Genomic DNA, 27,873 nt, shown 5'->3' on the forward strand with positions numbered 1-27,873 from the left:
AGTGGCCAACATTATACAGACAGATATCGACAGATAATGTTTTGTCTTCATTTTATTGTTGGATCTGTTTAAATGCATTTTATCATGGTAAGTTAGTAAGATTTGGGGTTGTTTTGAATATAACTGTATGTCTGTCTGTTAGTTAATACCTAACAGTTACCTAAATCTAATAAATATTTTTCTGAAGTTCATAAAGATATTGTCTTCGTCACATGCGCTTTAGATGTTATTTTGTGTAAGTAACGTTAACGTTAGCTCTGCAGACGATGCATAATCTCAGCCTTGAAATGCATATTAAAGGACTAGTTCTTCCAAAAATGATAATTCTGCCGCCATTTACTCACCTTCATGCGCAAATCCTTAAGTTTACTTTCCGTGGAAGACAAAGGGACATTTTTGAATATGTAGCCTAATGGAGACTCTTCTTGTCGATGTAATGAAAGTGAATGAGTAACGTTAGCCTACTGGGGGCTGTCACGCAAAAATAATAAAAATAAAAGACAAAAAAACATCACAAAGGTATCATAAAAGTGATCTAATACGACTCGTCCGTTATATTAATATCGTTATTTATTCATATGATAGCTTTATGTGACAAACAAACTGCAATTTAAGTCGTTATATTATAATCACTGATGAGTTTACCTCTTGATAGCTTTTAATCGCAGTCGAATCATTCAAAAAGATTCGACTCGAAAGATTCTTTCATTTCGATATTTGTGTGTATTAAACCTTCTTCTCTGTAATTGAACATCTGTTCTTTCGGACAGATATGGCAGTCTTTTATGATATTCGGCTGATGGACGGATTAGATGGATTCATTCATGCCAGCCGAACAGCTGCAGATTCATAGATTCATTCATGACATCGCCTCGACTCTCATGAACGCGCGCCATGAAGCTCTATTAAGTATTTCTATATCATGAAAGGCCAATTGGGGCAAGCCTGGGGCAGATAATAATGGACTAAAGAAAACTGGGGGTAACAAATAAGGATCGGAGCCTAAAATAGAAATGTTCTCCCGGTATCTCTGTCTCTCTCTCTCTCTCATTCAAATAGGCAGTTTGGGCGGCCACAGCGGGCGAGTCGGTCGCAAATATGGCGGCGTTCTATTTGTAGTGACGTAGGTGGCATCCCAGCCGTTGTGGGGAAGTCATGAGGAGGACTTCAAATGCTACTCCGTCGGCTGCCATGGTACTGCTCCCTCAGCCAAGAAGTGTTCCATGAAAACCTTCCTCACCTGGAGTGCCCCTCTGGAGGAGTTGTTGGCTGCAACTCGACCCAGACCTGGCAGTGGCTCCTCTCCAGCATGCCCCGCACCCCTCACAGCAGGTGCCTCTCTCCCTTCCGAATACCTCATGAAGTTGTGGAGAACACACGTCGCCTTCACACACTTCTCCGCAACTTCAGGGTGGACCTCGATGAGGCGGCGGTACATCCTCCATTGTGAGGAGAGGATGCCAAAGGCGTTCTCCACCACCAGCCTGGCTCTGGAGAGGCGGTAATTGAAGACACACCTCTCTGGAGGAAGTGTGCATCCAAGGAAGGGCCGCATGAGGTTCCTCCGCAGCGGGAACGCCTCATCAGCCACGAAGACATGGGGCTGGGGTCCTCCGTCTTCAGCACCAGGTAGAAGGTGGTCAGGAGGCAGATGAAGTGTGCCAGCCCGGAGAGCCAGTCCAAAGGCGGAGTTTTGTCATCTGTGGTGGGCACAGCCATGTAGCTCTCCACAAGGCAGTCCCAGATGGCAGTCACTACCTGGGCAACGATCTGGCACACTGTGGAGACACCAACCCTGTAGCTGGACGCTATCGTCCTGAATGAGTCCCCAGTGGCAAGAAACCTAGAAAACATTGTTATAAATATTATTACAAGTACACTTGTAGTTACATATTCAACTATACAATCAACAGGTATACTATTAAATGGTTTATGGTATATTAAAATGCCAATAATCAAGCACTACTTATAGACAATAATCAAGCACTACATTTTGCTTACAGATAGAGATATTTAATTTCTAGGTTAATGTCTAGGTTATAGCAGTTAACTCAGTATCACTAGCAGAGCCGGACAGTAACGGAGTAGATTTACTCGAGTACAGTACTTAAGTACAATTTTGAGGGATCTGTACTTTACTTGAGTATAATTTTTGAGGAGTACTCATGACTTTACTCAAGTACATTTGAGAGGCAAATATTGTACTCTTTACTCCGCTACATTTCTATCCATAACCGTGAGTACCCCTTACTTTTTCAAAAAAAAAAAGGAAAAAATTTAAATCTCGGACACCCTCAATTTGTTGTTTCCCTCTCAAACGTGATTGGATTGTGCAGGCGCCACTGATTGGGACAGCCTATCAGCAATCACCTTCAGCTTTCCGCCAAAGTCAACTCCATGGTCAGGTTTAGATAAGAGATGAAACCATGGACGAAACAATGGATGAAGAAGCAGCAGGTCCATCCCGGGAATGTGCCAACCCAAAGTTAATGATAGTTTTCGCTTCAAGTGTTTGCTGTGTTTACCAAAACAGAACTTCATCACCGCCTACAAAAATTCATCCTCCAACTTGCGGAAGCATGTCAAGGTACGTACATTGAAATAAACTTCCTTAAATTTCTAAGCTAGATTCTAGATACAGAAAAGTGCACTAAATGATTGGCTAGCTGCGATAATGCAGCTTTTTACATTCTCGGTTACGTTTGAGTAGTCGAAGCCACATGCACCCGCCAATTTGCCAGCTGTAGCTAGCCATTCAGATGGGTAACTTTGGCCTGACAATAGTTAGCAGAAGCCGAGGCAAGCTAATCGTGTAACATAGATAATCAACTGAAGTCCTTTCAGATTCATGTTTTGACATGCCCCTGACAAATAGAGAGAGCATACAATGTATCTTTTCTAGTCTGAGCTCGAGTACGAAACGTCTTTTTTACCATACAAAAAATGTAAAAGCCTAATTAGTTCAGTCGTAGGCTATGCTAGTTGCAAGCAGGGCATTTCAGCTCACTTATTACACCAGAGCGAATAACTAGAGCTAGCCCTACTATTTGGCTCTTTTTTTTTTTTTATAACAGTTCAGCTGGCCTAGACAGGATTACAATAGTGTTTGTTGAACTGTAAGGCTTAAATGCCTATTCAAGTGGGGGGACGCTCTTGAGTGTACTTATACCTGTCTTGTTATACCATAAAAAATTGCTGTAGCCTACAATTGTATTTAAATACATGAGAGATATGCTACCCAAAGTCTTGTATTTGCCTTGTTAGAATGTCAGAAGCACCCAAATACTTTGCTGGTCCACATCAATTAAAGTTAGTTGCACCAGTAAAACCAGTTAAAAAAGTTAGTCTGGAGCCATTGGAAAATTATGAACAACCAGCACTTCATAATTAATAATACTGCTATGTAGACTACATGATGGATATCTTTTCTAATATTTATTAGTTTATTATAGTGTAAACTGAAATATTATACTGTGTTTTACAGAGAAGCCATGAGACACATCTGGAGGAATACTGTCAACTGACTTCAACAGCCTGCAAGAGGCCATCAGAAGGTGGAACAGGCTTCAAGGCGAAGCAACTGAAGCTGATGAAGACCAAGCAGGTGTCTCAGAAGACGGTTGATCCGGCTATCCTCCGCTTCATCGTTCAAGGTCTCCAGTCCTTCTCCCTGGTTGAGTAACCATCCTTCCAAGACCTTATTGTAGAATTACAACTGAGTAGTGCCGTCATGTCCCGCACAACTGGAGGTTTCAACTGGGGCATGACTGAAAGTTTCAGTCTGGATTCAGACCGCATCATAGCACTGAAACTGCGCTTGTTAAAATCACAAATGATTTACTTTTAGCTTCTGACCAAGGCTGTATCTCAATACTAGTTTTACTTGATCTTAGTGCTGCGTTCGATACTATAGATCATACATTACTCTTAGATCGACTACAAAATTATACTGGTGTTCAAGGACAAGCACTAAGCTGGTTCAAATCATACCTATCTGACGGCTACCATTTTGTCTATTTAAATGGAGAAAAATCGATCATAACTCCAGTAAACTATGGAGTGCCGCAGGGATCTGTGTTAGGCCCTCTGTTATTTTCAATATATATGATGCCACTTGGAAATATTATAAGGAAACATGGAATTAGTTTCCATTGTTATGCTGATGACACTCAAATATATATTTCATCACGGCCGGATGAAAACGCTAAATTTTCCAAATTGACAGAGTGTGTTAAAGATATAAAAGATTGGATGACGCGTAATTTTCTTTTATTAAATCCAGACAAGACAGAGGTAATACTTATCGGTTCAAAAAACCGCCCACAAAACATCGCACAATACAACTTTAACATCATAGGATGTCCTGTTACTTTATCCTCTACAGTAAAAGACCTGGGTGTTATACTCGATTTGCAACCTGTCTTTTGAAAATCATATTTCATATGTTACAAAAACAGCCTTTTTCCACCTTAGAAACATTGCTAAGCTACGTAATATGCTATCAGTTTCTGATGCAGAAAAGTTAGTTCATGCATTCATGACCTCGAGACTGGATTACTGTAATGCTTTATTAGCTGGTTGTCCTGCATCCTCAATAAACAAGCTACAGTTAGTCCAAAATGCCGCCGCTAGAGTTCTTACGAGATCAAGAAAATATGATCATATAACACCGATTTTATCATCACTGCATTGGTTACCTATAAAGCTCCGTATTAATTATAAGATATTGCTACTGACTTACAAAGCCCTAAACGGCTTAGCTCCAGTCTATTTAACGGATCTTCTATCACCCTATAATCCATCGCGCTCTTTAAGATCACTAAATTCAAGGCTTTTGGTCATACCTAGGATATCCAGAACCACCAAAGGAGGGAGAGCATTTTCACATTTGGCTCCAAAACTCTGGAATAGTCTTCCTGATACTGTTCGTTGCTCAGACTCGCTCTCCCAGTTTAAAACTAGATTAAAGTCGCATCTCTTCAGCCAGGCATTCTTATAATCCTACAGTTCAAACTACAATCCGGCCTCTAGCTCATAAATGCCAGAGGAGAACTGGCCCCCGACTGAGCCTGGGTTCTCCCAAGGTTTTTTTTCTCCATTAGGTCACCTGATGGAGTTTTAGGACACCATTAGGTCACTTGATGGAGTTTTTCGGTTCCTTGCCACTGTTGCCTTTGGCTTGCTCAGTTGGGGATATTTTGGGGATATTTAATTTACTTTTATCAATCAATAAATTCCTCTTGAAAAAAACTTTGTTGTATTATTTTAATTTAATACTGTGAAGCTGCTTTGATACAATCTGTATTGTGAAAAGCGCTATACAAATAAACTTGACTTGACTTGACTTGACAACTGTGCGGCGCAAGATTGATTCAGCTACATCTAAAATGAAAGAATGTCTCAAGAACGAAATGAAAAAGGTACCATAATTGCCACCACTACTGATTGTTGGACGGCTAGGAGAAGGAGCTTTATAGGTGTAACAGCCCACTGGCTCGATCCTTGCAGTTCTACCAGAAAGACTCGGGAGAAGATATTGTAACAATCATCCATTCATTAATGACCCAGCAAGCAATATATGCGATAAACTATTTGGCGTAGGCCCCGTCCGTAACTCGCAATCCGAGGGTACGGATTCAGCATTTCCTGCCTGAAGATGAAGGCAGGGGCGCAGCCGACCCCCTGTGAGGTATTGGAAGGGACCGTCCTGGTGGTGGTGGGGTGGTTGGAGGGGAAGGAACATCCTGCGGTGGTAAAGATGGAGAGAAGAAGCCTTCTTATTGGTGGAGGAAACCATCTTGGTGGTGGTGGGGTGGATGGTGATGAGCGAAGCGTTCAGCATCTGCGAACTCAGACAAGTGTAAGTACGGGTCCTTTATACTTCTATTATTAGAACGTGATTGGATAAATGAGAATATAATAAGTGACGCAAACAATTGAGTCTTCCCGGCAGAACTTATGCTAAAGCTTTCATTTTTGAACGCCGTTCAGCTGCCCTTGCTTGCCGTCAACTAAGGGGCTCCCACACATTCGATGCCTTGGCAGCTGTTTTTACCGACATTCATGCAGAGTATGAAATAAGTCTGAAGGTTGTTAGAACTACAACAGACAACGGGTCGAATTTTGTCAAAGCGTTCCGTGTCTTTGGTCAGCAGGACGAAAATAACAATGAAGAGTTAGTTGCAGAAGGCACAATCGAAGAAGAAGAAGTAGGAGAAGATTGTGATGCATCTGATGGTGAAGAGGAGGTGGAATTCATGGATGTGGAAGCCATTCTGGAGGAAGATGATGGGCTTCAGTATCAGCTGGCGAAACATCATCGGTGTGCATGCCACTTACTAAATTTAGTTTCCACAGGCGATGTTGATCGGGCTAATAAGACGGAAGCTTACAAGAAATTGTCCAGGTCAGCCTTTTCTAAGTGTCAGGCACTCTGGAATAAAGCATCAAGGTCTCCTCAAAATGCAGAGCTTATAGAGGAACACTGTAAGCTTCACTTGGTACAGCCTAATTCAACTCGATGGAACTCCTCTTTCATGGCCGTGGAAATGTGTGGTCAGAATCATTAGATACCAAGGAGAGGGGTCTGTGAGAACGGTCTGTGCTGCACTCAATGTTCCAATGTAAGTAGCTTATGTTAATGTATAATTGTGTTCTTATTTTGTTAGAGTAATGCTTACCACATTATCTTCTGTAGGTACATAAACAAATAAATAAATGTCCAGCATTGCACAGTGGTTCTGTATACATTTTGTTGAAATATGTGTTTGTTTATTTTCTTCTGTTTCTATTAGGTACAGTCCGGCTGACATAGCCTTTTTAGGGGAATATGTCACCACCATGAGTCCAGTTGTGAAGTCCTTGAACATACTACAAAGAGAAGTCAACGTTCAGATGGGCTGGCTGCTCCCGACAATCACCACCCTCACAACCAAGCTTGAAAAGTCCAGACCGTCACTCAGATTTTGCAAGCCACTTGCTGATGCTCTTCTTGAAGGTTTGAGGAAGCGGTTTGAGAGCATGATGTCAGAGCCAGAGCTAATTGCAGCAGCCATTCTCGTTCCAAGGTTCAAAACCTCCTGGACCAGCAATGACACAGTCCTACAGCTTGGTAAGGAAAATGTTTTTTTTTTTGTTTTTTTTGCTTGTTTTTTCAAAAACCTCTACATCCAACAATGGTTCTATGCAGTTGTTTACTTACAGAGTAATAATAACAAAAATATGTGTTTGTTGGTGTGATTCTGTGTTTCTAATCAAGGCCTTAGTTACATCAAGGAACATCTGCCAGAACACGATGAAGGTCTTCGGTCTCCTGATACCACATCAACCTCTTCTGATGAAGATGACTTCTTCTCCAATGTCAAGCAGACGCATTCCCATGAGATAAGTAAGCAACTTGATGGATACCTAGCTGCTACAGCTGAAGGAGTGAATACACTGGCCCCCTATCCAGCTGTGCGTAACCTCTCACTAAAGCTCAACACAGCCCTGCCAGCTTCAGCACCGTGTGAAAGGCTTTTTAGCATAGCAGGTTTGCTTTTCACCCCAAGAAGGGGATCACTTCACAGAACCAACTTCTCCTCAAGTTGAACAAGGACTTCATGACATTTGATTGAATTGAAGTACAGTACACACACACACAGAGTTGTCACACATGGATTGTGTGTGTGAGAATGGTGTTATTCAGCTGAAAGTATTTTCTCCTGCCTTTGCCTGTATGTCAATGTGAGAGGAAGGGGCTTAATACTGTGACTCAAATGAGCTGAATTTTATTTTTCCTTCTTTGTACGCTGACCTAAACACAGCTGATTAGCTGACTTTCTTTAATCATTATTATTATTATTATTTTCTCTTCTTTGTTCTATGCTGCGTGTATAACACAGTCAGGTTCAGAGGTGTGTCAGAACATTGCTATATTGCCTTCTTTGCTGGCTTAGGTTTATTGATTTGATTGATGAAAAAACAGAGAAACTCACATGTACACACAATTGTTAGCTGAATTTTCTTTTCTGATATTACACATTAATGTAAGCTGAGCATTTGCTTTGATGTTCTTGAGTATGCGGTGTGTTTAACACAGTCAGGTTCAAATATGGGTGCAAAAAATCCATTAAAACTCTAGCAGAGGTTTGTCAGAGTGTTGCCATTATCCTATTGCCTTGTGGGCAAGTGAGAAATGTTAAATAAAGCAACATGGTAAAAAGATGAAAATGACTTGATTTTACTTTCAATTCCTTTTACATTCTCCAAGGTATTAACATTAACATTTTTCATAACTCCACGTAGGACGTTTCTGTACATAAATGTAAGCACTGTGGCAGTAGTAATGCAATATTTAGAAAATGTACTCTTGTACTCTTGATACTCAAGTACTTTTAAAAACAAGTACTTCAGTACTTTTACTTAAGTAGACATCTGACTGTAGTACTTTAGTACTTGTACTTGAGTAAAATTTAGCAAGGGTTATCTGTACTTTTACTCAAGTAATAAAGCTGTGTACTCTGTCCGCCTCTGATATATATACACTGGGTACGGAAAGTATTCAGACCCCCTTAAATGTTTCACTCTTTGTTATATTGCAGCCATTTGCTAAAATCATTTAAGTTCATTTTTTTCCTCGTTATTGTAATACACAGCACCCCATATTGACAGAAAAACACAGAATTGTTGAAATTTTTGCACATTTATTAAAAAAGAAAAACTGAAATATCACATGGTCCTAAGTATTCAGACCCTTTGCTGTGACACTCATATATTTAACTCAGGTGCTGTCCATTTCTTCTGATCATCCTTGAGATGGTTCTACACCTTCATTTGAGTCCAGCTGTGTTTGATTATACTGATTGGACTTGATTAGGAAAGCCACACACCTGTCATAAGACCTTACAGCTCACAGTGCATGTCAGAGCAAATGAGAATCATGAGGTCAAAGGAACTGCCTGAAGAGCTCAGAGACAGAATTGTGGCAAGGCACAGATCTGGCCAAGGTTACAATAAAATTTCTGCTGCACTTAAGGTTCCTAAGAGCACAGTGGCCTCCATAATCCTTAAATGGAAGACGTTTGGGACGACCAGAACCCTTCCTAGAGCTGGCAGTCGGGCCAAACTGAGCTATCGGGGGAGAAGAGCCTTGGTGAGAGAGGTAAAGAAGAACCCAAAGATCACTGTGGCTGAGCTCCAGAGATGCAGTCGGGAGATGGGAGAAAGTTGTAGTAAGTCAACCATCACTGCAGCCATCCACCAGTCGGGGCTTTATGGCAGAGTGGCCCGACGGAAGCCTCTCCTCAGTGCAAGACACATGAAAGCCCGCATGGAGTTTGCTAAAAAACACCTGAAGGACTCCAAGATGGGGATAAATAAGATTCTCTGGTCTGATGAGACCAAGATAGAACTTTTTGGCCTTAATTCTAACCGGTATGTGTGGAGAAAACCAGGCACTGCTCATCACCTGTCCAATACAGTCTCAACAGTGAAGCATGGTGGTGGCAGCATCATGCTGTGGGGGTGTTTTTCAGCTGCAGGGACAGGACGACTGGTTGCAATCGAGGGAAAGATGAATGTGGCCAAGTACAGGGATATCCTGGATGAAAACCTTCTCCAGAGTGCTCTGGACCTCAGACTGGGCCGAAGGTTCACCTTCCAACAAGACAATGACCCTAAGCACACAGCTAGAATAACGAAGGAGTGGCTTCACAACAACTCCGTGACTGTTCTTGAATGGCCCAGCTAGAGCCCTGACTTAAACCCAATTGAGCATCTCTGGAGAGACCTGAAAATGGCTGTCCACCAACGTTTACCATCCAACCTGACAGAACTGGAGAGGATCTGCAAGGAGGAATGGCAGAGGATACCCAAATCCAGGTGTGAAAAACTTGTTGCATCTTTCCCAAAAAGACTCATGGCTGTATTAGATCAAAAGGGTGCTTCTACTAAATACTGAGCAAAGGGTCTGAATACTTAGGACCATGTGATATTTCAGTTTTTCTTTTTTAATAAATGTGCAAAAATGTCAACAATTCTGTGTTTTTCTGTCAATATGGGGTGCTGTGTGTACAATAATGAGGGAAAAAAAATGCTTAAATGATTTTAGCAAATGGCTGCAATATAACAAAGAGTGAAACATTTAAGGGGGTCTGAATACTTTCCGTACCCAATGTATATATATACAATGTATATGTGTGTGTACGTAAATCCCCAAAAGACAATTTTGGGAAGATTGAAACTGCCAGTGCAAAAGTAGCTGCTCACCTTGAGGCAGCATAAGTTGTTTAAGTATCTCTCCATTGGCACAATTACACCAGCATCAATTTCTTGCCAACCATACTTGGCTTACAAGCTTTTTTTTTTTTTACCCTACCTACTTACATTTATGTAAAAAAAAATTAACAAATCTGAATATTTACGAGTGATTTACACACATTGTCTACTTGTTTCATGAATGGGACCAATGATCAGTGTTAATGTTCGTTTATTTTAAAATTTGACAAGCAAAATGCCATATTGTTTAATTTTGATACCAATTATTTTTTTTGTGATGTGAACTATTATGATAAGCTGTCTGCTTTTTGCGTGTTTTGTCTTCATATGTATTTATCACGTTTTAGATCATCGAACATGATAACACAGTTCAAACAAGGGCTCAACTCTTGTGGTCATCTGTGGGAGACCGTAGAAAGGCACTGGCATGCCTTCAGGCCACTATTCACCCACAAAGAGGGGCAACTCACAAGGTTGTCATTCAGATCTCTTTTTAAAGTCATCTGGAGTGAGGAGGGTTCCAACAGGCGGGAGGCAGAGGAGGACACAATGTTCTCTTGGGAATGTCTTCTCAGCTCTATTGAAGGTACTTTTACAAGACATAGAAAGGCACTGGCATGCCTTCAGGCCACTATTCACCCACAAAGAGGGGCAACTCACAAGGTTGTCATTCAGATCTCTTTTTAAAGTCATCTGGAGTGAAGAGGGTTCCAACAGGCGGGAGGCAGAGGAGGACACAATGTTCTCTTGGGAATGTCTTCTCAGCTCTATTGAAGGTACTTTTACAAGACATAGTTTTGAACTATCTTCAAGGATACTTCACCAACAAAATAAAAATTCTGTTGTCATTTACTTGCTGCCATGTTCCAAATGCTCTACAAAATGTGAATGCACGTTTGAGCTTGTATAAAGCTTGAGAGAATATTACAAATTTATTTTATTTGTTTTCGTTGATGAATGGACGTTTTATCAGTTTGGAAAAGACTGAATCAATAATGACAGAATGTACATTTTTGGTGAAATATCCATTTAACATGATTTTTTTTATTAATGAACAAACAACAGCGAGCCTTCAATTATTGTAATTTTTGCACATTAAAAATGTAATTTATAGAGATTCATTTGTATGTTTGCTTGGTACAATTGGGGTTCCTATAACTTGTAAACATTAGGATTTACTTATTTTCAGGGACTGTACATTCTCAATGTTTGTCAGATCGTGAAGTATTAATGCACTATAACATGACATGCCAAATTTATTGCTTGTTATTTGAAATTTCTTTGTGTTTATGCCTAGTTAACATTTAGTAAATTAATAGATTACTAGATTAATGTTTTGAAAGGAACAACTGAGCAATTAGACTATTAAACTTTATTTTTGTGATGTAACTTGTCATGTACAGAAAAACGAGTGCAGCTGTCATTTGAAGACCTCCTAACGTTTGTAACTGGAGCAGATGCTGTGCCACCCCTTGGATTTCCACAGCAGCCTGAAATTCAATTCTATGACCAAGAGAGTGAATTGAAGAGATTCCCCTATGCCTCTACTTGTTCTACTGTGCTATACCTACCTAGAGGTAGAGGGGAGGGATAAGATATAGAAAAGTTTAATGTTTATGAAGTTTTGTCAATAAATTGATTAATTTTGCCATTATTCTGGTATTATTTGCTCTTTGGTGTCCAGTCAGCCACATCCTCAGCGTCAGATCCATACACTCCACCCACTAGTTCACAATCACCAGAGGTCTGATCAGCAGCACCTGCATTCAGTCATCACAGTTTAAACCTCTTTTTGGACTCTCCAGTCCTCCATTCAGCAGGCATCTCAATCCGTCAGCATTGATCATTCTTTTCTACTCGCATCAATTGTTACCTGCAAATAAACCTCTTGTTTATATTTGACCTGTAATAGCATTCTTCTGTTGCGTGACACTTTTGTATTATTATTTTGATTTTGACTATCCAAAGAATGTATTTTTCTTTTGTGTATCTGTCCCACTATTCCCACTAGTTTTTTAGGAAGCCAAACAATTTTAGTAATCCGTTATTATTATTATTACAAAAACTGACATGTATAACTATTTCAGTACAACTGAACTGTAAAATAAAATGTATATTTACAATAAGTAAATAAAAATAAATTTGCAATAAGGTATACAAACATTTTTCATTAGGCCTAACGTTACATCTTGTTAACTTCTGTCTACAAGGTGCTTATTTTATAATAAGAAGTGCACACTCGTTTTTATAAACGATTTTATAATATATATATTATTTTTAATTAGTTAATTATAGACCCTGTTCACAGATTGTTTTAACGGTCTAATGATAATCTATGTACATGTATAACACTATTTATTATGCAGCAAATAACCGCTCTTTTGACCGCCGTTATAAATCTCTCACTTTCTTGAACTCTTTTTGAAGGTCGTGAAAAACATTATATAGTGGACTTTTTATTTGGATATTTGAGCAAATTTGAGAACAAAAACCATTAATGTAAGCTATTATCTTATTCTTTTATTTTTTACTTTATTGCCCATATTAAACATTGCTGGCAATTTATGCAATACAGAAACCCTCTCTCAATGAGAGGTAAAAAAAAAAAAAAAAATCACCTTGTGGTAGAGCTATGTTCAAGAGACATATTGACTACATAGAAGCAGGGTAAATACATCATTGCATATCACAGTATGTTTAAGCTATTATTCTAAATCAAGGCCTAGAATGACAGGAGACCATCTTCTTACAAACACAGGTAATTTCAACTGTCAAATAGCGGTCATATTTTCCATTGTTCGGACCTGCTTGATTTTTTGTATCCACTGGGCAATTGTAGGAGGGCTAGGCTTCATCCAGTTAATAGTGATCATTTTTCTTGCAATCATAAACAAAATATGTAACATATGGTGTTGGTCCTTAGAAAGCAAGTTTTCAGGTATTTTCTCCAGTAAAAAAATTAAAGGGTCCAGAGGAAAATCCACCCTGAAAATTTTGTCCACTTCCTCTTTAATGTCTTTCCAGTATGTCTGTATAACAGAGCAGTCCCAGAATATGTGGGTATGATCCCCCACCATGCCACAGTTCCTCCAGCAAGTCCCGCCCACAGCCCGAGAGAGCTTAGGTGCCGGAAGTAAATTTCCCATTCATTTCTCCCATTGACGTTTTGGAAAAATCCGTATCTAAAGGGTTTTAGAGCATGTCTGAGGATAACCAGCTACGGCTGAACTCATAAGCATACAACATATCATTTCGAGTGAAAAAACGAGAAAACTGAGTAGTAGGAGAAAGCTGAGTAGTAGGGGGGTTACCATCCTCTTTTTCGTCCAGCCGTCAAGATCGTCCAAAATGTCCGGGATTCGGCTTTTGCTTTGTGCAGTCGCCATTCATTGTTTACATGCACACCTTTTGTTTCAATCTAACTGAATTCATTCCGATTGGTGAATCTGAATGTAGTGTTTACATGAACGCTAAACAAGTGACCGGTTGATGTGGGTTTTAACATTGCTAAGAAAATTCCCGCTCCTCCGTGAGAGATGCGAGACCGGCGCGTCTCAGTAATCACGCAACCGGCCTCGCGCCGTTCTCCCGCGCCCCTCAGTCTCGTCCTGCTCGCCACAGTAAACATAATGAATGGCGACTGTAGAACGCAAAAGCCGAATCCCGGACATTTTGGGCGATCTCGAAATCCAGGGCAAACTCGTCACAGAGACTCTGTAGTAGCCTAACCTTGTTGTTTTCAACTGCGCTCTCTTACCGGTAGGCGCGGCTTGGGAGTGGCCTCCTAGGGCAGCGAAGCAAGTGCATTCTGGGAGTTGTTGTCTTTCATCCACAGAAGCCAAAAATATATGTTCTGGCCTTTCTCAGTCTAGAAAGCTCCAAATGAAAAAATTATTTCACATTTCTTCTACATAAATGACCTATTTTAAATACACATTCATCTTTCCAGAGGTGAAGTATCCCTTTAATGACAGTAGTGCATTAAAACATTTGTTAAATGCATTTGTGTAAAAATGTTTGTGTTCAGGTATTAATGGGAATGGCTGCATAGACCATGCTGCTAGCGATGTTTCTGGCTTCTGACTTTCTGCCTCTTAAGCTTCTACTTAGCTTTGATATTTAATAATTCAATAATAATTGCATAACTGTATTTGCTTAGGCTTTAATGAATAACTGTATTGGTTTATGCATTAATGCATACATGTACTTGTTTAGGCATTAATGCATAACTGTATTTGTTTATGCTTCAATGCATATATGTATTTGCTTATGCTTTAATGCATAAATGTATTTGTTTATGCATTAATGCATACATGTATTTGCTTGTGCTTTAATGCATAACTGTGTTTGTTTATGCATTAATGCATACATGTGTTTGTTTATGCATTAATGCATACATGTATTTGTTTATGCATTAATGCATAACTGTATTTGCTTAGGCTTTAATGCATAAATGTACTTGTTTAGGCATTAATACATAAGTGTATTTTTAAATGCTTTAGTGCATACATTTACTTGTTTAGGCATAAATGTATTTGATTGAAGTGAAACCATGAGTATGAATAACAATTGTTTTTTTGTTCAATCAGGCGTGCAGACAGGGCACCCAATCCTTTTTCCAGAGTGTGCAGCTGCCATTTTAAAGATGGACTTGAAAAGGGTCCAACATGGTTCCTAGGGCGTAGTCACAATGAACCTGTCGAGGACAGCACGAGTCAGCCCCTGGAGGACAGCCCGAGTCAGCCCCTGGAGCCCAGCCCGAGTCAGCCCCTGGAGCCCAGCCCGAGTCAGCCCCTGGAGCCCAGCCCGAGTCAGCCCCTGGAGCCCAGCACGAGTCAGCCCCTGGAGCCCAGCACGAGTCACCCCCTGGAGCCCAGCACGAGTCACCCCCTGGAGCCCAGCCCGAGTCAGCCCCTGGAGCCCAGTCCGAGTCAGCCCCTGGAGCCCAGCACGAGTCAGCCCCTGGAGCCCAGCACGAGTCAGCCAAGCACGAGTCAGCCCCTGGAGCCCAGCACGAGTCACCCCCTGGAGCCCAGCACGAGTCAGCCCCTGGAGCCCAGCCCGAGTCAGCCCCTGAAGCCCAGCCCGAGTCAGCCCCTGGAGCCCAGCACGAGTCAGCCCCTGGAGCCCAGCCCGAGTCAGCCCCTGGAGCCCAGCACGAGTCAGCCAAGCACGAGTCAGCCCCTGGAGCCCAGCACGAGTCAGCCCAGCACGAGTCAGCCCCTGGAGCCCAGCACGAGTCAGCCCACACAGGAGAGCCTGCCCATGACGTCCAGCCCAATTCGACATATGCATCAATGTTCCAGGTACTCTGCATCCATCCTTGATGAAAAGGTCTTACGGATGGAAACTGGCTTCCCCGACAGAACCATTTTTAACATCTTTGTTGGCTATGTGTTGCGATTCAAGGAGTCTATCGTGTAGTATGCTGGGTGGAAGGTAGAATGTCTGTCAATTGTCTGTCAAGAATGTCTGTCAAAAGATCCTGATGACTCTGATGAAGCTTCGTCATAATTACACTAACCTGCATCTTGGTCAGCTTTTTCAATGTGGCTCATCCTGCGTGGCTAATTGGTCCCTGCCTGTTTTGTTTGTTTCTTTGTTTTGACTGCCCGACTGTGTATGACTCTTGCCTGTACATTGGATTACGCCTTTGGATTGCCCCATACAATAAAGCTGCGTTTGGATCTAATTAAATAAATATTTTGTACACTTCATATCATGGAAATGGTACTATTTGTGATCACAGGCTCCTGGCTCCTTTTGAGTTCATGTTGTTATTAAGTAAATGAACCTATCACTGGATAGTGCAAAATGATTCTCACAGATCTGAAATATACCAGCACAAAAATGGTCTATTAGACAAATAATCTGTAATCTTTAAACTATTTTCTCTTATGTCACAATTCATACCCTAGTAAAAAAAAAAAAGTATTTAATATATTTAAAATACATTTATTTCATATTAAGTATAGTTAAAATCCATTAACATATTTACTGACAGATTTTTGAGACTTACTGATATAAAAAGTATTATTAAACTTTATTTGGTGTACTACTGCATAATGCATATTTCTTAAAATTAATTGTTTTAATTTCTCTTTTGGTGAGGACTGTATGATCTCTGAAAAATAAATGAGAAATATTTAAAGTGTACCTGAAGTATACTTGCAATAATTCCACTTTAGCACAAAAAGTATATCTTTAATTGGACTACTTCCACAAAATTATAGTGCTTTAAGAACAAATTTAGTTGTTACAATTTAGCAGACTATAAGTATTCAAGTTTAGGATACTAAAATTACAATTGCAGGGCATTTTAATTTAATTCGATTACATTAAAGTATATTTATTTTTTATTAGGGTGTACTTCACTGTTGCAAAGAACTAAAGGTAAATTAGTGGAAAAACAACCTTGGTAATAACCCTGACTCAACTGCAGATCCAGTTTTCCTTTAGCTACTCTAACAATATTTGTTGCTAGTTTTATAGAGAATGTGTAATGTTTTTAGCTATTAACCTAGCTCCAAAATTGTTTACTAATGTAGGGCTAAGTCTGTCTCAATGGGATCTCTGTCTGTCATTTTCTGGTATCCTCAAGAACCAAAAGATGGGACCTGGAATTAAACAGGGTACTTTTACTGCAGAAGCTGTTTGTCTGTTGTATAGGGTTAGGCCTATATATTGTCACTGTCCTTCCAAAACCTTGTATGTCCAAATAAGCAGGTTTTTAGGAAATGGAAAAAAACACTTAACTTTTTAAACAATTATTAATACTCTGTGTTGTCAAAGTTAACAAGCACTTTTTAATACTTTTTATTGGTTAAATATTTTCAAAACCCAGTGATAATCATGAAGAATGACAAATATTAATGATTTATGGCTAAAAATATGGAGAGGACGTTTCAGAAGGACAGCAGTGTTATGACAGTAAAGCAGAACTAGATGCGAAAGTTCGTCGAGACAAACTTTAAGTTGGCTTGAGAAAGTTTGGAGCAGAACGTTTTTTGCTAGGCGGTTGCTAGGATGTTATGGGTGGTCGCTATGGTGTTGCTAGGGTATTCTGGGTGGTTGCTAGGCGTTTGCTAGGGTATTCTGGGTGGTTGCTATGGTGTTTCTAGGTTGTTGCTATGGTTTTTGGGTGGTTGCTAGGGTGTTCTGGGTGGTTGCTAGGCTGTTCTATAGATAGATAGATAGATAGATAGATAGATAGATAGATAGATAGATAGATAGATATTAGATACTTAGATGAGTTTAAATAAATCACTCTAGGTTATAAATGTAGAATTCTAGTACATTTAGAGTTTATAAGTTTAAACGAGTCTAAGAGTTCAGAGTTTATTAATTAATGAGTTTAAGAGTTTGTAATGAATTCATGAGTTAATAAGTGTATGTGTTCATAAGTTTTAAAATAAGTTTAAAGTAGTTTAAAGTAGTTAGAAGTTTAAATTGGTTAGAAGTTTAAAGTTTGATGGATAATTAGATAGATTCCACGCAGGGGTGCCCAATCCTGCTCCTACCGATCGACTGTTGGACATCTCCAACCCTAATCAAACACACCTGCTTTAATTTTCATGTGATCCTGAATACCTTAATGGGCTTTATGCACAGCTGCACTACTTCCTGAACTTCAGCCAGCTCTTTGTTTCCTGTCTGCCATTATTGGCCAAACTGATTAATCCAGGTGTGTCTGATTATTGTTACTGAGGTCAGGCACACCTGGATTAATCAGTTTGTCCAATTATGGCAGACAGGAAACAAAGAGCTGGCTGAAGTTCAGGAAGTAGTGCAGCTGTGGATAAAGCCCATTGGTTGCTTCAGGTGTGTATAGGGTAGGAGATGAACTGTGCAAGGACAGTCGATCGGCAGGAGCAGGATGGTTCAATTTTATCAGTGAGAATATTTTAAATTCTTCATCATAAATTTTATATCAACAACTCATAATAATAAAAAAAAGTTATATTGAAAGAACAGCTAATGTGGAGATGGACGTGCGTTGTCACAGTAACCAGGTGAAGGAAATTAGGAAACTAAATTGCTACATTATGAGACACAATTGCCCTGCTTCTTAAACTTCAAGGGTTAAAAAATCCCCCCTATTCGGTTGTTAAGTCGTGACGTAACCACTCTCCGATAATACTCTTTCCGGGTCCAAAGTCCAGGTCCTCTCTACCTACCTACCGCTTTCGCTAGTGTTTTGGTTATTATTGAGTGTTTTTACAATGCCGCAGTGCTGTGTCCCGTGTCCCGAGCTAACTCACTTCAACCTCGTAAATCTTCTTTTTCATTGATGCCTGGACTCTACCCACCCAGCACCAGACGTCATTAAGACGTTGTTTTTTGGGCTAAATCAAGTCGGCCCGTCATAGTCTTCATTTAGCCCAAACATAGACGTTGAAAATTGGGCTTTGTTTGGTCCGTCTGATTTGGTCCAAATTTAGCCCAAAAAAAAGTCCACCTATTTCTGAACAATCATATTGCAATGTAGGCACCAAAATATATATTTTTAATTACTGTTATTTGTTGTTATATAATGGTTATTATTGTTCAATAAAAAATTTTTCATATTAGTGTTTGCTGATGTACTTGTCAATTTCAATCATTTAATCTATTTATTTGATTAATAACTATTTTTTGTATGACATTTTATTCATTTTTATTTAAACCTTATTGTTGTTGTTGTTTTTTAGTGTTTTTTTTATATTCATTAAAACGCTGATTCATTCTATAACGAAGCAAGACTGTAAACAAGGAAATTATTTTAACATGGAACAACACCAGCTGCAACCAACAAGCAAATGGCTTCGGGGTGAAGCTAATTCTGAAACTTCACTTCAAAGAGATTGTCATGGGAAATTCCTTTAACCAAAGGAATGATACTCACAAAGATATCAACCTTTTGTCTCAGTGCCTGAACATTTTAATAACATTGTTGAAGACGTAAATAAAATTATCAAAATAAAAAGAATACGACGTTGCTTAAAGTGGTTATGAACAAGTATTAACTTCTAAGTTATACACAAATTTGTATCCAGTACTGATACAAATTAGTATGTGTTGCTGTGATATCTAAGTTAATAGTCCTTTTGCACCATGCTGGTGATAACAAAGTGTAACCTGACAATGTGTTGCACTATGGTAATTAAAGAGTACATATTCTTCAATTTATAGAATATTTTTTACATTTACATTTATTAATTTAGCAGACGCTTTTATCCAAAAACGACTTACAAATGAGAACAATAGAAGCAGTGAAACTAACAATAGGACAGATATGCAAGTGCTATGACCCTTCCCAGTTTAATCTAACGCTTACATGTACTTTTTTTTTAATAGATATAGAATAGAAAATAATTAGTATTAATGGATCAAGTGTTGCCGAAAAAGATGCGGGTTCCCACCCACTTTTTAAAAATAGATGCAGCGTCTTCAGCCGTTTCTTGAAAGTGCTATGGACTCAGCAGCTCTGGGTTCGCTTGCAGAGCGCAAGTTTCTGGATGGCACGTAAGTCTGAAGTAATGAGTTTAGGTAAAAGGGAGAAGAGCCAGTTGTTCTGTAGGCAAACGTCAGTGACTTGAAAATACACAATATAATTTGTTTCAGAAGTTCTTTAATTACAACTTAATATAACAACAATTTTCAGTTTTAACGGCATGCCATTTAAACAGGAAAGTAACAGCTCCACAAAATTAAAAACATGGTCAATAAAACTTGTACAACTGTGTAATTATTCAAGCATTACTGTTTTAACATGTTTAAATGGCAAGGCAAGTAAGCATTCACAACTTAAAATAGATTTACAAGAAATTTAAAAGGCATGTTTTAAAGATGTTATTAAAAAGACATTGAACATACAAGATGTGAATGAGCTTAATCACATTAGTTTGATCGGAGTATTGTGTTTACACGAGTGAAAGTTTAATCGCAATATTGCCAAAATCCCATTAAAATCGCATTATGTAACACAATCAATGTGTGAAGAAATTGCTTTATCCTTATGAACATTCGACCAGAGAAATTAAAATAATGTTGTTATTGTTAATGTTTGTTCCAAATGACTTGGAGATGAGGAACACAAATGAAGATAGCAAAGGGGGACAACTGACCCCCAATTCACATTCATTTTATAGGCTACAAAAAGGTGCAATGAACATTGTCATTGAACAGTGCTAAACATCTCCATTTGGGTTATGTTTGAAGTAAGTTGGCCTAACTGTTTTTTGGAGGGTGAAAAACAACAAAAAACATGACAAATCTTTTTTTCTTTTTCTTTTTTCTTCAAAATCTCTTATGCTTTGTGTGCTGCACCTTGCCTTAAATTATTTCATTACAGCCATAACTTCGGTACCTGTCCCAGCACACCATGGCGCCCCAATAGGGCAGGCAAGCCAGGCAATTGCCTGGGGCCCCGCATTTTAAGGGGCCCCCGAGGGCTGATAATTCAAACAATCAGGAATGTTAATATAAAGACGCAGCAACATCTCTGCATCCCCCTTAGTGGGGCCCCTCTCTCGTTACGCTGGTTATGCGGTTACCAGCTCGCCTCAGCCGCCTTTTTCAAACTGGAGCAGCGCTTACTCGCAGCAGGTATGTAGAAAATGCATGATTTGATTTGTTAAACATGAAAAGGACTTCTCCGTCTGGCATGGCCGCTCGCTCTAACGTTAACCTAGATAAATGTGCGCTATTATTAGGTGCAAATCCAAGTGTTTGTGCGGAATGTGGAGCGCGCACTGCATGACATTTTGGAGGCGCCGGCGACGTCACTTGGATTTTCCTATCAACAGTGGAAACAACTTAAAATACTCCATCATTTCTGTCCATACAGAAAAGAATAATGCATCTGTCGCAACTACTTTTATTTGTGTAAACTCACAATAACAATAAAACGTTGTGCTTTCGTAAAATAAAATAAAACAATCAGGGCGCGCTTTCATGGTCTCCGTGAACTGGAGCGCGTCTCAAAAATAAATAGAAACACAGCGTATACTAGCCTCAAATACATGAGAAATATATCTATATAAAGCTTGAGCGCGGAATAGGCTATTCCTCCATGCATCCAGTATTTAAGCAGAAATATATATATATATATATAGCCTATATATAAAATAAAATTGCATCCTAAATTTTCACAACACAGATATTAAAAACTATATATCCCTCATTTGACAGAAATAAAACTTTACTAATAAGTCATTGTAACTTTGAAAATATAACAGAGTGGTGGAACTATGTGCTCATGGGCTGGAGCTGACTCTGGAGCGAGCTAACGGGCTGGAGCGAGCTCACGGGCTGGAGCGAGCTCACGGGCTGGAGCGGACTCTGGAGCGAGCTCACGGGCTGGAGCGAGCTCACGGGCTGGAGCAGACTCTGGAGCAAGCTCACGGGCTGGAGCGAGCTCATGGGCTGGAGCGGACTCTGGAGCGAGCTCACGGGCTGGAGCGAGCTCACGGGCTGGAGCGAGCTCATGGGCTGGAGCGAGCTCACGGGCTGGAGCGGACTCTGGAGCGAGCTCACGGGCTGGAGCGGACTCTGGAGCGAGCTCACCGGCTGGAGCGAGCTCACGGGCTGGAGCGGACTCTGGAGCGAGCTCACGGGCTGGAGCGGACTCTGGAGCGAGCTCACCGGCTGGAGCGAGCTCACGGGCTGGAGCGGACTCTGGAGCGAGCTCACGGGCTGGAGCGAGCTCACGGGCTGGAGCGGACTCTGGAGCGAGCTCACGGGCTGGAGCGAGCTCACGGGCTGGAGCGGACTCTGGAGCGAGCTCACGGGCTGGAGCGAGCTCATGGGCTGGAGCGGACTCTGGAGCGAGCTAACGGGCTGGAGCGAGCTCATGGGCTGGAGCGGACTCTGAGCGAGCTCACGGGCTGAAGTGAGGTCTTGATGATAGTCTGTGGAGGGCTTGGACGCAGGTTTGGGATGAGCTGGGATGAATTCCACAAAATATTGATTTCTGAACTGTAAGTTAAAACATTAGTATTGTCTAGTTTAAAAAAGGGTAAGGGTTAGGGTTGAATTTGTTTTGTTTGCATTATTTGAGATCTAAAAACACTGCATATTTGTTTGCAATTATCTGCAAAAAAAAATTATCTAAATGACAATTTGATTATTTGGAATTTGGGAGAAATGTTTTCAGTAGCTTAGAATAAAATAAAATAAAATATTATTTTTACTCAAAAGCATACCTATAAATAACTTTGCAGTGTTCTCTTAATTTCTGAATCTACATGAATATCCTATGGATAGTTGTCTCATCACAAAAAAAAAAAAAAAGACCAAATATAAATATTCAATGTAAGTTTAAAAATAAAATATACAACATATATTACTGACAACACATTTAAGAGCAGCTAAGTAATAGTATAGCCTACTTACCGTGAAATTAAAACTGATGAGGCAGAGGAAGACAATCCAAAATCTAATAAAACAAAGAAGTGAAAAATATATATTTATCAAACCTGGTAACAGTCCTTAAGTTTCATGTATGCTGCATTATGCCAATAAATACATTGGATTTAATTTGTTGCTAGTAATTAGCATTGTTAGTATCGAGCATTTTCATGTAAATAAATGCATTGCTTCTCCACATGTTCACTGTAAAAGTAGTTTGTGAGCTTTCATGGGCTATGTGAGAAGAATTTTTGCAAGCGAGTCAGAAATTCTGGGTTAATCCGCACTCGAATAGTTTTTTTTTTTCTGTCTTCAAAACCGAATATGTTCATCAGTGGTTGTATGTCAAGCAGGGACACGTTTTTGTGAGTTTTGTTTTGTGATTTCACCAGAACGAATAGAAAGACTCCGCAACGTCGTTAAAGCGCGTGTCCGTGTGGACTGTGCGCGTGTCACAACTGAGAACACTGTATCCGCGCGCCACTTATAGCAGGCAAGGAGCACTCTTGATTTAAAAAACTCCGCTGGTTAAATGGATATGTTTTATTTATTTTTATTAGGTACATCCTTGCCGCAAGATGTTTCAAAAAGTGGTGGGGACAAAATCGATCAGTCCTGCTGAGTTTTGCTCCAAACCTGATCAAACTCTCCTGCCAATCGCTTCCTATAGTAGCCTAACCTATCGCTTCCTAGTAGCCTAACCTAAAATCTGTAGGATTGTGACCCTTGGAAACCCTACTACTAGCCTACTAATAATAATACTGTTCCTCCAAAGTAACGTTAACATGGCAAACAAACTCTAACTAAAAGAGCGCGAGCGCGTCTCTCAAATGACGTCATACATCTAACGGTATTTAACGGAAGATTGTAAGTTAGGCCTATAAGGACGCTTGTAAGATGTACATTTACAAGAAAAAGATAGTCAATTAACCTTTACATATCTTAATATGTTCCTTGATATTCACTTTTATGAGATAACTTATTTTTAGTGGTTAAAATAACTTAGTTGAGAAAACCAATCAGGCTCACATTCCCTCACAGGCTCATCAGGCTATCCTATATAACTTAATTGTATTATTTACTCTGGTCATATTGTTAATTGTCATATTTGTGGTTTTATAATTCATATTTTCAGTTGTAAATGTAATTTAAATCAATTGGTTACATAGGCTAGGCTACTTGAATACTCACATCTCTGTATCCGGAAGCAATGCGCGCGATAAGCACCGAGACAGCCGCTTATATACCCTCGGCCAGATTCGCGGGCTTAGCACGCGAGCAAAAATTCAATTTTTTTTATATTTTCTTAATTATGTAAAATGTAATGTATACATTTATTCCAATCTTTTGTTATATTATTCTGCCATTAAATGACACATAAAATAATTAATTAATTAAATTAAAACTGATGGAGTGTTTTTTTTTTCTTTCTCTCTTCTGGCTGCATATTTTTTCTTATAATGAGAACAGTGGGAATGCAATTTTTTGTGTAATATTATACCCTGGTGGTATCTCTATAATCACTTTTAGCTGAAAGTGTATTACTAACTAATAGGCAAACCAACACTGAGTGGGGGCCCCAGGCAAAATTAGTTTGAAGATTTACTGTATCTTGAAGATTGCTGTATTGTATTATGTCTTCTGTTATAAAGATGAAGACTGATATTTCGTTCATTTAAAAAATAAGTACACAATGTCGTAAAAATTAAACAACATATGTTCTGTTAGATGTTTTGTGTTTTGACTAGGCTACTTTTTGAATTTTGTACAATTATAAATAGTAACAGTCAAAATAAATGGGAACCATCCCCCCTCCATCCCACACAGAAATCATACTGTTACAAATATTTAGTTCTTTCATTTTCATGGACTTTTTGTATTCATGAGTTTCATGTGCGATATCACGATTTTTGATTGTCGACAATTAAAATGTATCGGGCAATTCCATGCAAATGTCATCCATACCATGAAAAAATTAAGTTTTTACCTAAAGATCAAAACCCTTTTTAAGTTGTCCATTTAGGTGTGCAATATACTGTATTGTGCTGTATCAGAAATGAAGACAATTAAGAGGTCACAACGCTTCAGTGCACTGTCACGTCCATGGCATTTTAAAGATAACGTTTATAATAATTATAAATACAAATAACATGAAACTTTATATGCAAAGCTAAATTACGCTTATGTTTATTAGGATCGACATTTAATCCAACTGCTTTGCTCTGAACAACTATAATAATGTGTTACGGACGCTTCAAATTAATGCATGACTACGGATTACATAAGTAGAGAGTTTCCTGTTTTGAATAGTTTTGTTTAAAAGTAGACATTTCATATGCTTTTCAAGTATTTCAAGTAACTTTCTATATAGCTATATGTAGTAATAGGGCTATTATAATAGGGACCGTGAGCTCAATAATAATAAAATGTTGATAATAATCATAAATATTTGTTGAGCATCAAATCATCATATTAGAATGATTTCTAAATGATCATGTAATGAAGACTGGAGTAATGATGCTGAAAATTCAGCTTTAATCACAGAAATAAATTATATTTTATTGTATTATCATGTTCAAATGCACCTTTCACACGGACGTGATAACATAATCAGACCGTATTTGCTTTCAATTCGATTTTTTCCGTTTACACGTGGACATGAGGCTGTACGCTGTTTTTCAGTTTGTGGGCTAATTAATGCCATAATAGTAATAAAAAATAAATTAGATTTACACAACAAACAAATCCTATTTTTTTCAAGACAAGCTTTTTTACTCTGAGTGAATGACCGAGTTACTTGTCCGAAGGACAAACACATGACAAAGCTTAATGACAAGCCCAGCGGTCTGTACACTCTAAACAATGCTGGGTTGTCTTAACCCAATTTTGAGTCAAATATGGACAAACCCAAACGGTGGGTTAAATTTTTTTAATTTAATGTAACCCAACGGCTGGATTAGTCCATATTTGACCCATAGTTGGGTTGAAACAACCTAGCATTTTTTAGAGTCTACACTTAAAAGGATAGTTCACCCAAAAATGAAAACTGTCATCATTTATTTTTTCTACAGACATCTGTAGCATTGTTAAAATGGCCTCAGATTATCTTAAAAACTGGAGGAAGGTCAATTCTATGGTAAAGAAGCTAGCTGAGGATGACAGGGAAGAAGAGTTCATGGATGACATGTCCTATCTGGATTATGACGAGTTTGATGCTGTGGATGATGGCAGGGATCGAGAAAGATACAGTGTTGAAGGTCCAGACACAGAAGATGAAGTAATGGAGGAGGCACCTGAAATAGCTGGTGACCTAGATGAAAACAGATTGGACCTATGTAATGACTTGGCAGATTGGGCAGTGACCAATAATCAATCACACAAATCACTCAATGACTTGCTCCAAGTTCTACGTAATCATGGACACAATGACCTGCCTAAGGACTCACGGACACTTCTTTGTACTCCAAAAGTAGTGGAACGCCAGGCAAGATGTAACGGCGAATACATCTATTATGGTTTGGAAACTGGTATACGGTGCATACTTCTTCAGTGCCCAGCTTCACCAGATCACATTGCTGTCACCATTAATGTTGATGGTGTGCCATTATTCAGATCTAGTGCTGCTCAATTCTGGCCCATGCTGGCAAAGGTTGATGGATTTGAGCCTTTTATCATCTGCCTGTTTAGTGGCATGACAAAACCTGCACCATTGGAAGACTATGTCCAAGACCTGGTAGAAGAAATTAAGAGGCTCAGGGAAAATGGAATTCAACACAATGGAAATGTCATACAGGTTCACATAAAAGCCTTTATCTGTGATGCTCCAGCAAGAGCTTTCTTGAAAAACATAATCTACCACACTGGATACCACAGCTGTGAGAGGTGTGAAGAGGAGGGTGAATGGTTGGGTAAAATAGTGTTCAACAGCAAGGATACATCCCCTAGCAGGACAGATGAAAAGTTCAGCCAGATGGCCTACAGAGCAAAACACCAGAATGGGGAGACACCACTGATCAGAGCAGGCATTCCATGTGTTGGCTCTTTTGTTCTTGATTACATGCACCTTGTTTGTCTTGGGGTTGTGAGGCGCATCCTGTACTACCTGTGCAGGATCCCCAATCCTCGTAGACTCTCTCCGAGACAGAGAGCTGAACTCTCCAGTGAACTCATTAAGCTGAGGAACTCAATGCCCAGTGAGATGGCAAGGAAACCCAGATCCCTTCAGGAGTTGGATAGATGGAAAGCCACCGAGTTCCGGCAGTTCCTGCTGTACACTGGACCAGTGATACTCCATGGAATTGTGGACCAGGATTTATACCACCACTTCCTTTGCCTGACGATTGGAATGTCGATCCTTCTTTCTGCAGATCGTGAGCGGAGAAACCACTTTCTACCATATGCAGCAGACCTCCTTAATCACTTTGTCATCAATAGTGCTGAGGTCTATGGAAATAAATTCACTGTCTACAATGTGCATAACGTAAAACACCTCCATGAAGATGTTGCACATTTTGATTGTTCGTTAAATGAAATATCTGCTTTCCCTTTTGAGAACCATCTGAAAACCATCAAGAAGCTTGTCAAGACCAGCCATAACCCTTTGGTGCAAGTGGCAAAGCGTATGGCAGAGAAGGAGCGTACACAAAAAAATACGAAACAGAAGCAAACTCGCATGCAGCCAGTGTCAGCAAAGCAGAGGGACAGCTGTTTTTTGCTCAAAGATGGCAGCGTAGCTTTTGTAACTGAAAAAAAAACAAATGGCAAATTAGTTTGCAGTGTCATCCCAGATCACCAGACCTCCAACCTATTTGAAAAGCCTTGCCAGTCTAAACTCCTAGACATTGCTTTTGTCAGCAGTACCTACAGCACAGCTAAAACACAACTACTACAAAGCCAGGACTTGAAAACAAAAGCTGTATGTCTACCACACTGTGGAGGATATGCCATCTTCCCTTTGTTGCATGAAATATAATGAAAAATGAAGCATTCTTTTTTTTTTTTTTTTTTTTTTTTGTAGTTTCAGACATGGTTTTTGCAAGGGCTGTTTGGATTGAGGGTGACAAACATTTTGAGGGTGTCATCCCAAAAAACTGGATCCTTGAAGATGAGAAGATTGTGAGATGGCCAAAGACCCAGGTGCAGTCAGCCCATAAAAAAAAGTTAAACCCCATGGAGGACTGGCTCACTTTCCTGCTGGTGAAAATAAAAATGACATCAGGTACAAAT

The 27,873-nt window shown here is 39.6% G+C and overlaps 2 protein-coding genes and 1 long non-coding RNA gene across 3 annotated transcripts in view; 2 read left to right on the top strand and 1 right to left on the bottom strand.

The window, feature by feature from the left end:
• The window catches only part of LOC309496565, a 381,708-nt gene that overhangs the window by 221,479 nt on the left and 132,356 nt on the right, over positions 1-27,873 (bottom strand). The gene's annotated exons all lie outside the window — the stretch shown is intronic.
• Positions 2,456-5,527, top strand: LOC309496559 (uncharacterized protein). Its single transcript, XM_082166582.1, has 3 exons — positions 2,456-2,587; positions 3,485-3,739; positions 5,349-5,527. Exons 1-2 carry the CDS (start codon positions 2,471-2,473, stop codon positions 3,680-3,682), a joined length of 315 nt encoding a protein of 104 aa, XP_082022708.1. The 5' UTR covers positions 2,456-2,470; the 3' UTR covers positions 3,683-3,739; positions 5,349-5,527.
• On the top strand, positions 5,355-8,478 carry LOC309496556 (uncharacterized protein). The gene is made up of 3 exons (XM_082166563.1): positions 5,355-6,623; positions 6,795-7,111; positions 7,259-8,478. Coding segments are annotated over exons 1-3 (651 nt in total). The 5' UTR covers positions 5,355-6,621; the 3' UTR covers positions 7,591-8,478.

The sequence above is a fragment of the Leuciscus leuciscus genome, assembly GCF_965113295.1.
Source record: "Leuciscus leuciscus genome assembly, chromosome: 4".
Taxonomy (NCBI): domain Eukaryota; kingdom Metazoa; phylum Chordata; class Actinopteri; order Cypriniformes; family Leuciscidae; genus Leuciscus; species Leuciscus leuciscus.

Bases quoted from the DNA above. Each gene is read 5' to 3' on its own strand.
- LOC309496556 (XM_082166563.1), top strand. The intron at 7,112-7,258 runs GTAAGGAAAATG...TTTCTAATCAAG, and splicing joins TGACACAGTCCTACAGCTTG to GCCTTAGTTACATCAAGGAA.
- LOC309496559 (XM_082166582.1), top strand. From the start codon at position 2,471: ATGTGCCAACCCAAAGTTAATGATAGTTTTCGCTTCAAGTGTTTGCTG. The intron at 2,588-3,484 runs GTACGTACATTG...TGTGTTTTACAG, and splicing joins ACTTGCGGAAGCATGTCAAG to AGAAGCCATGAGACACATCT.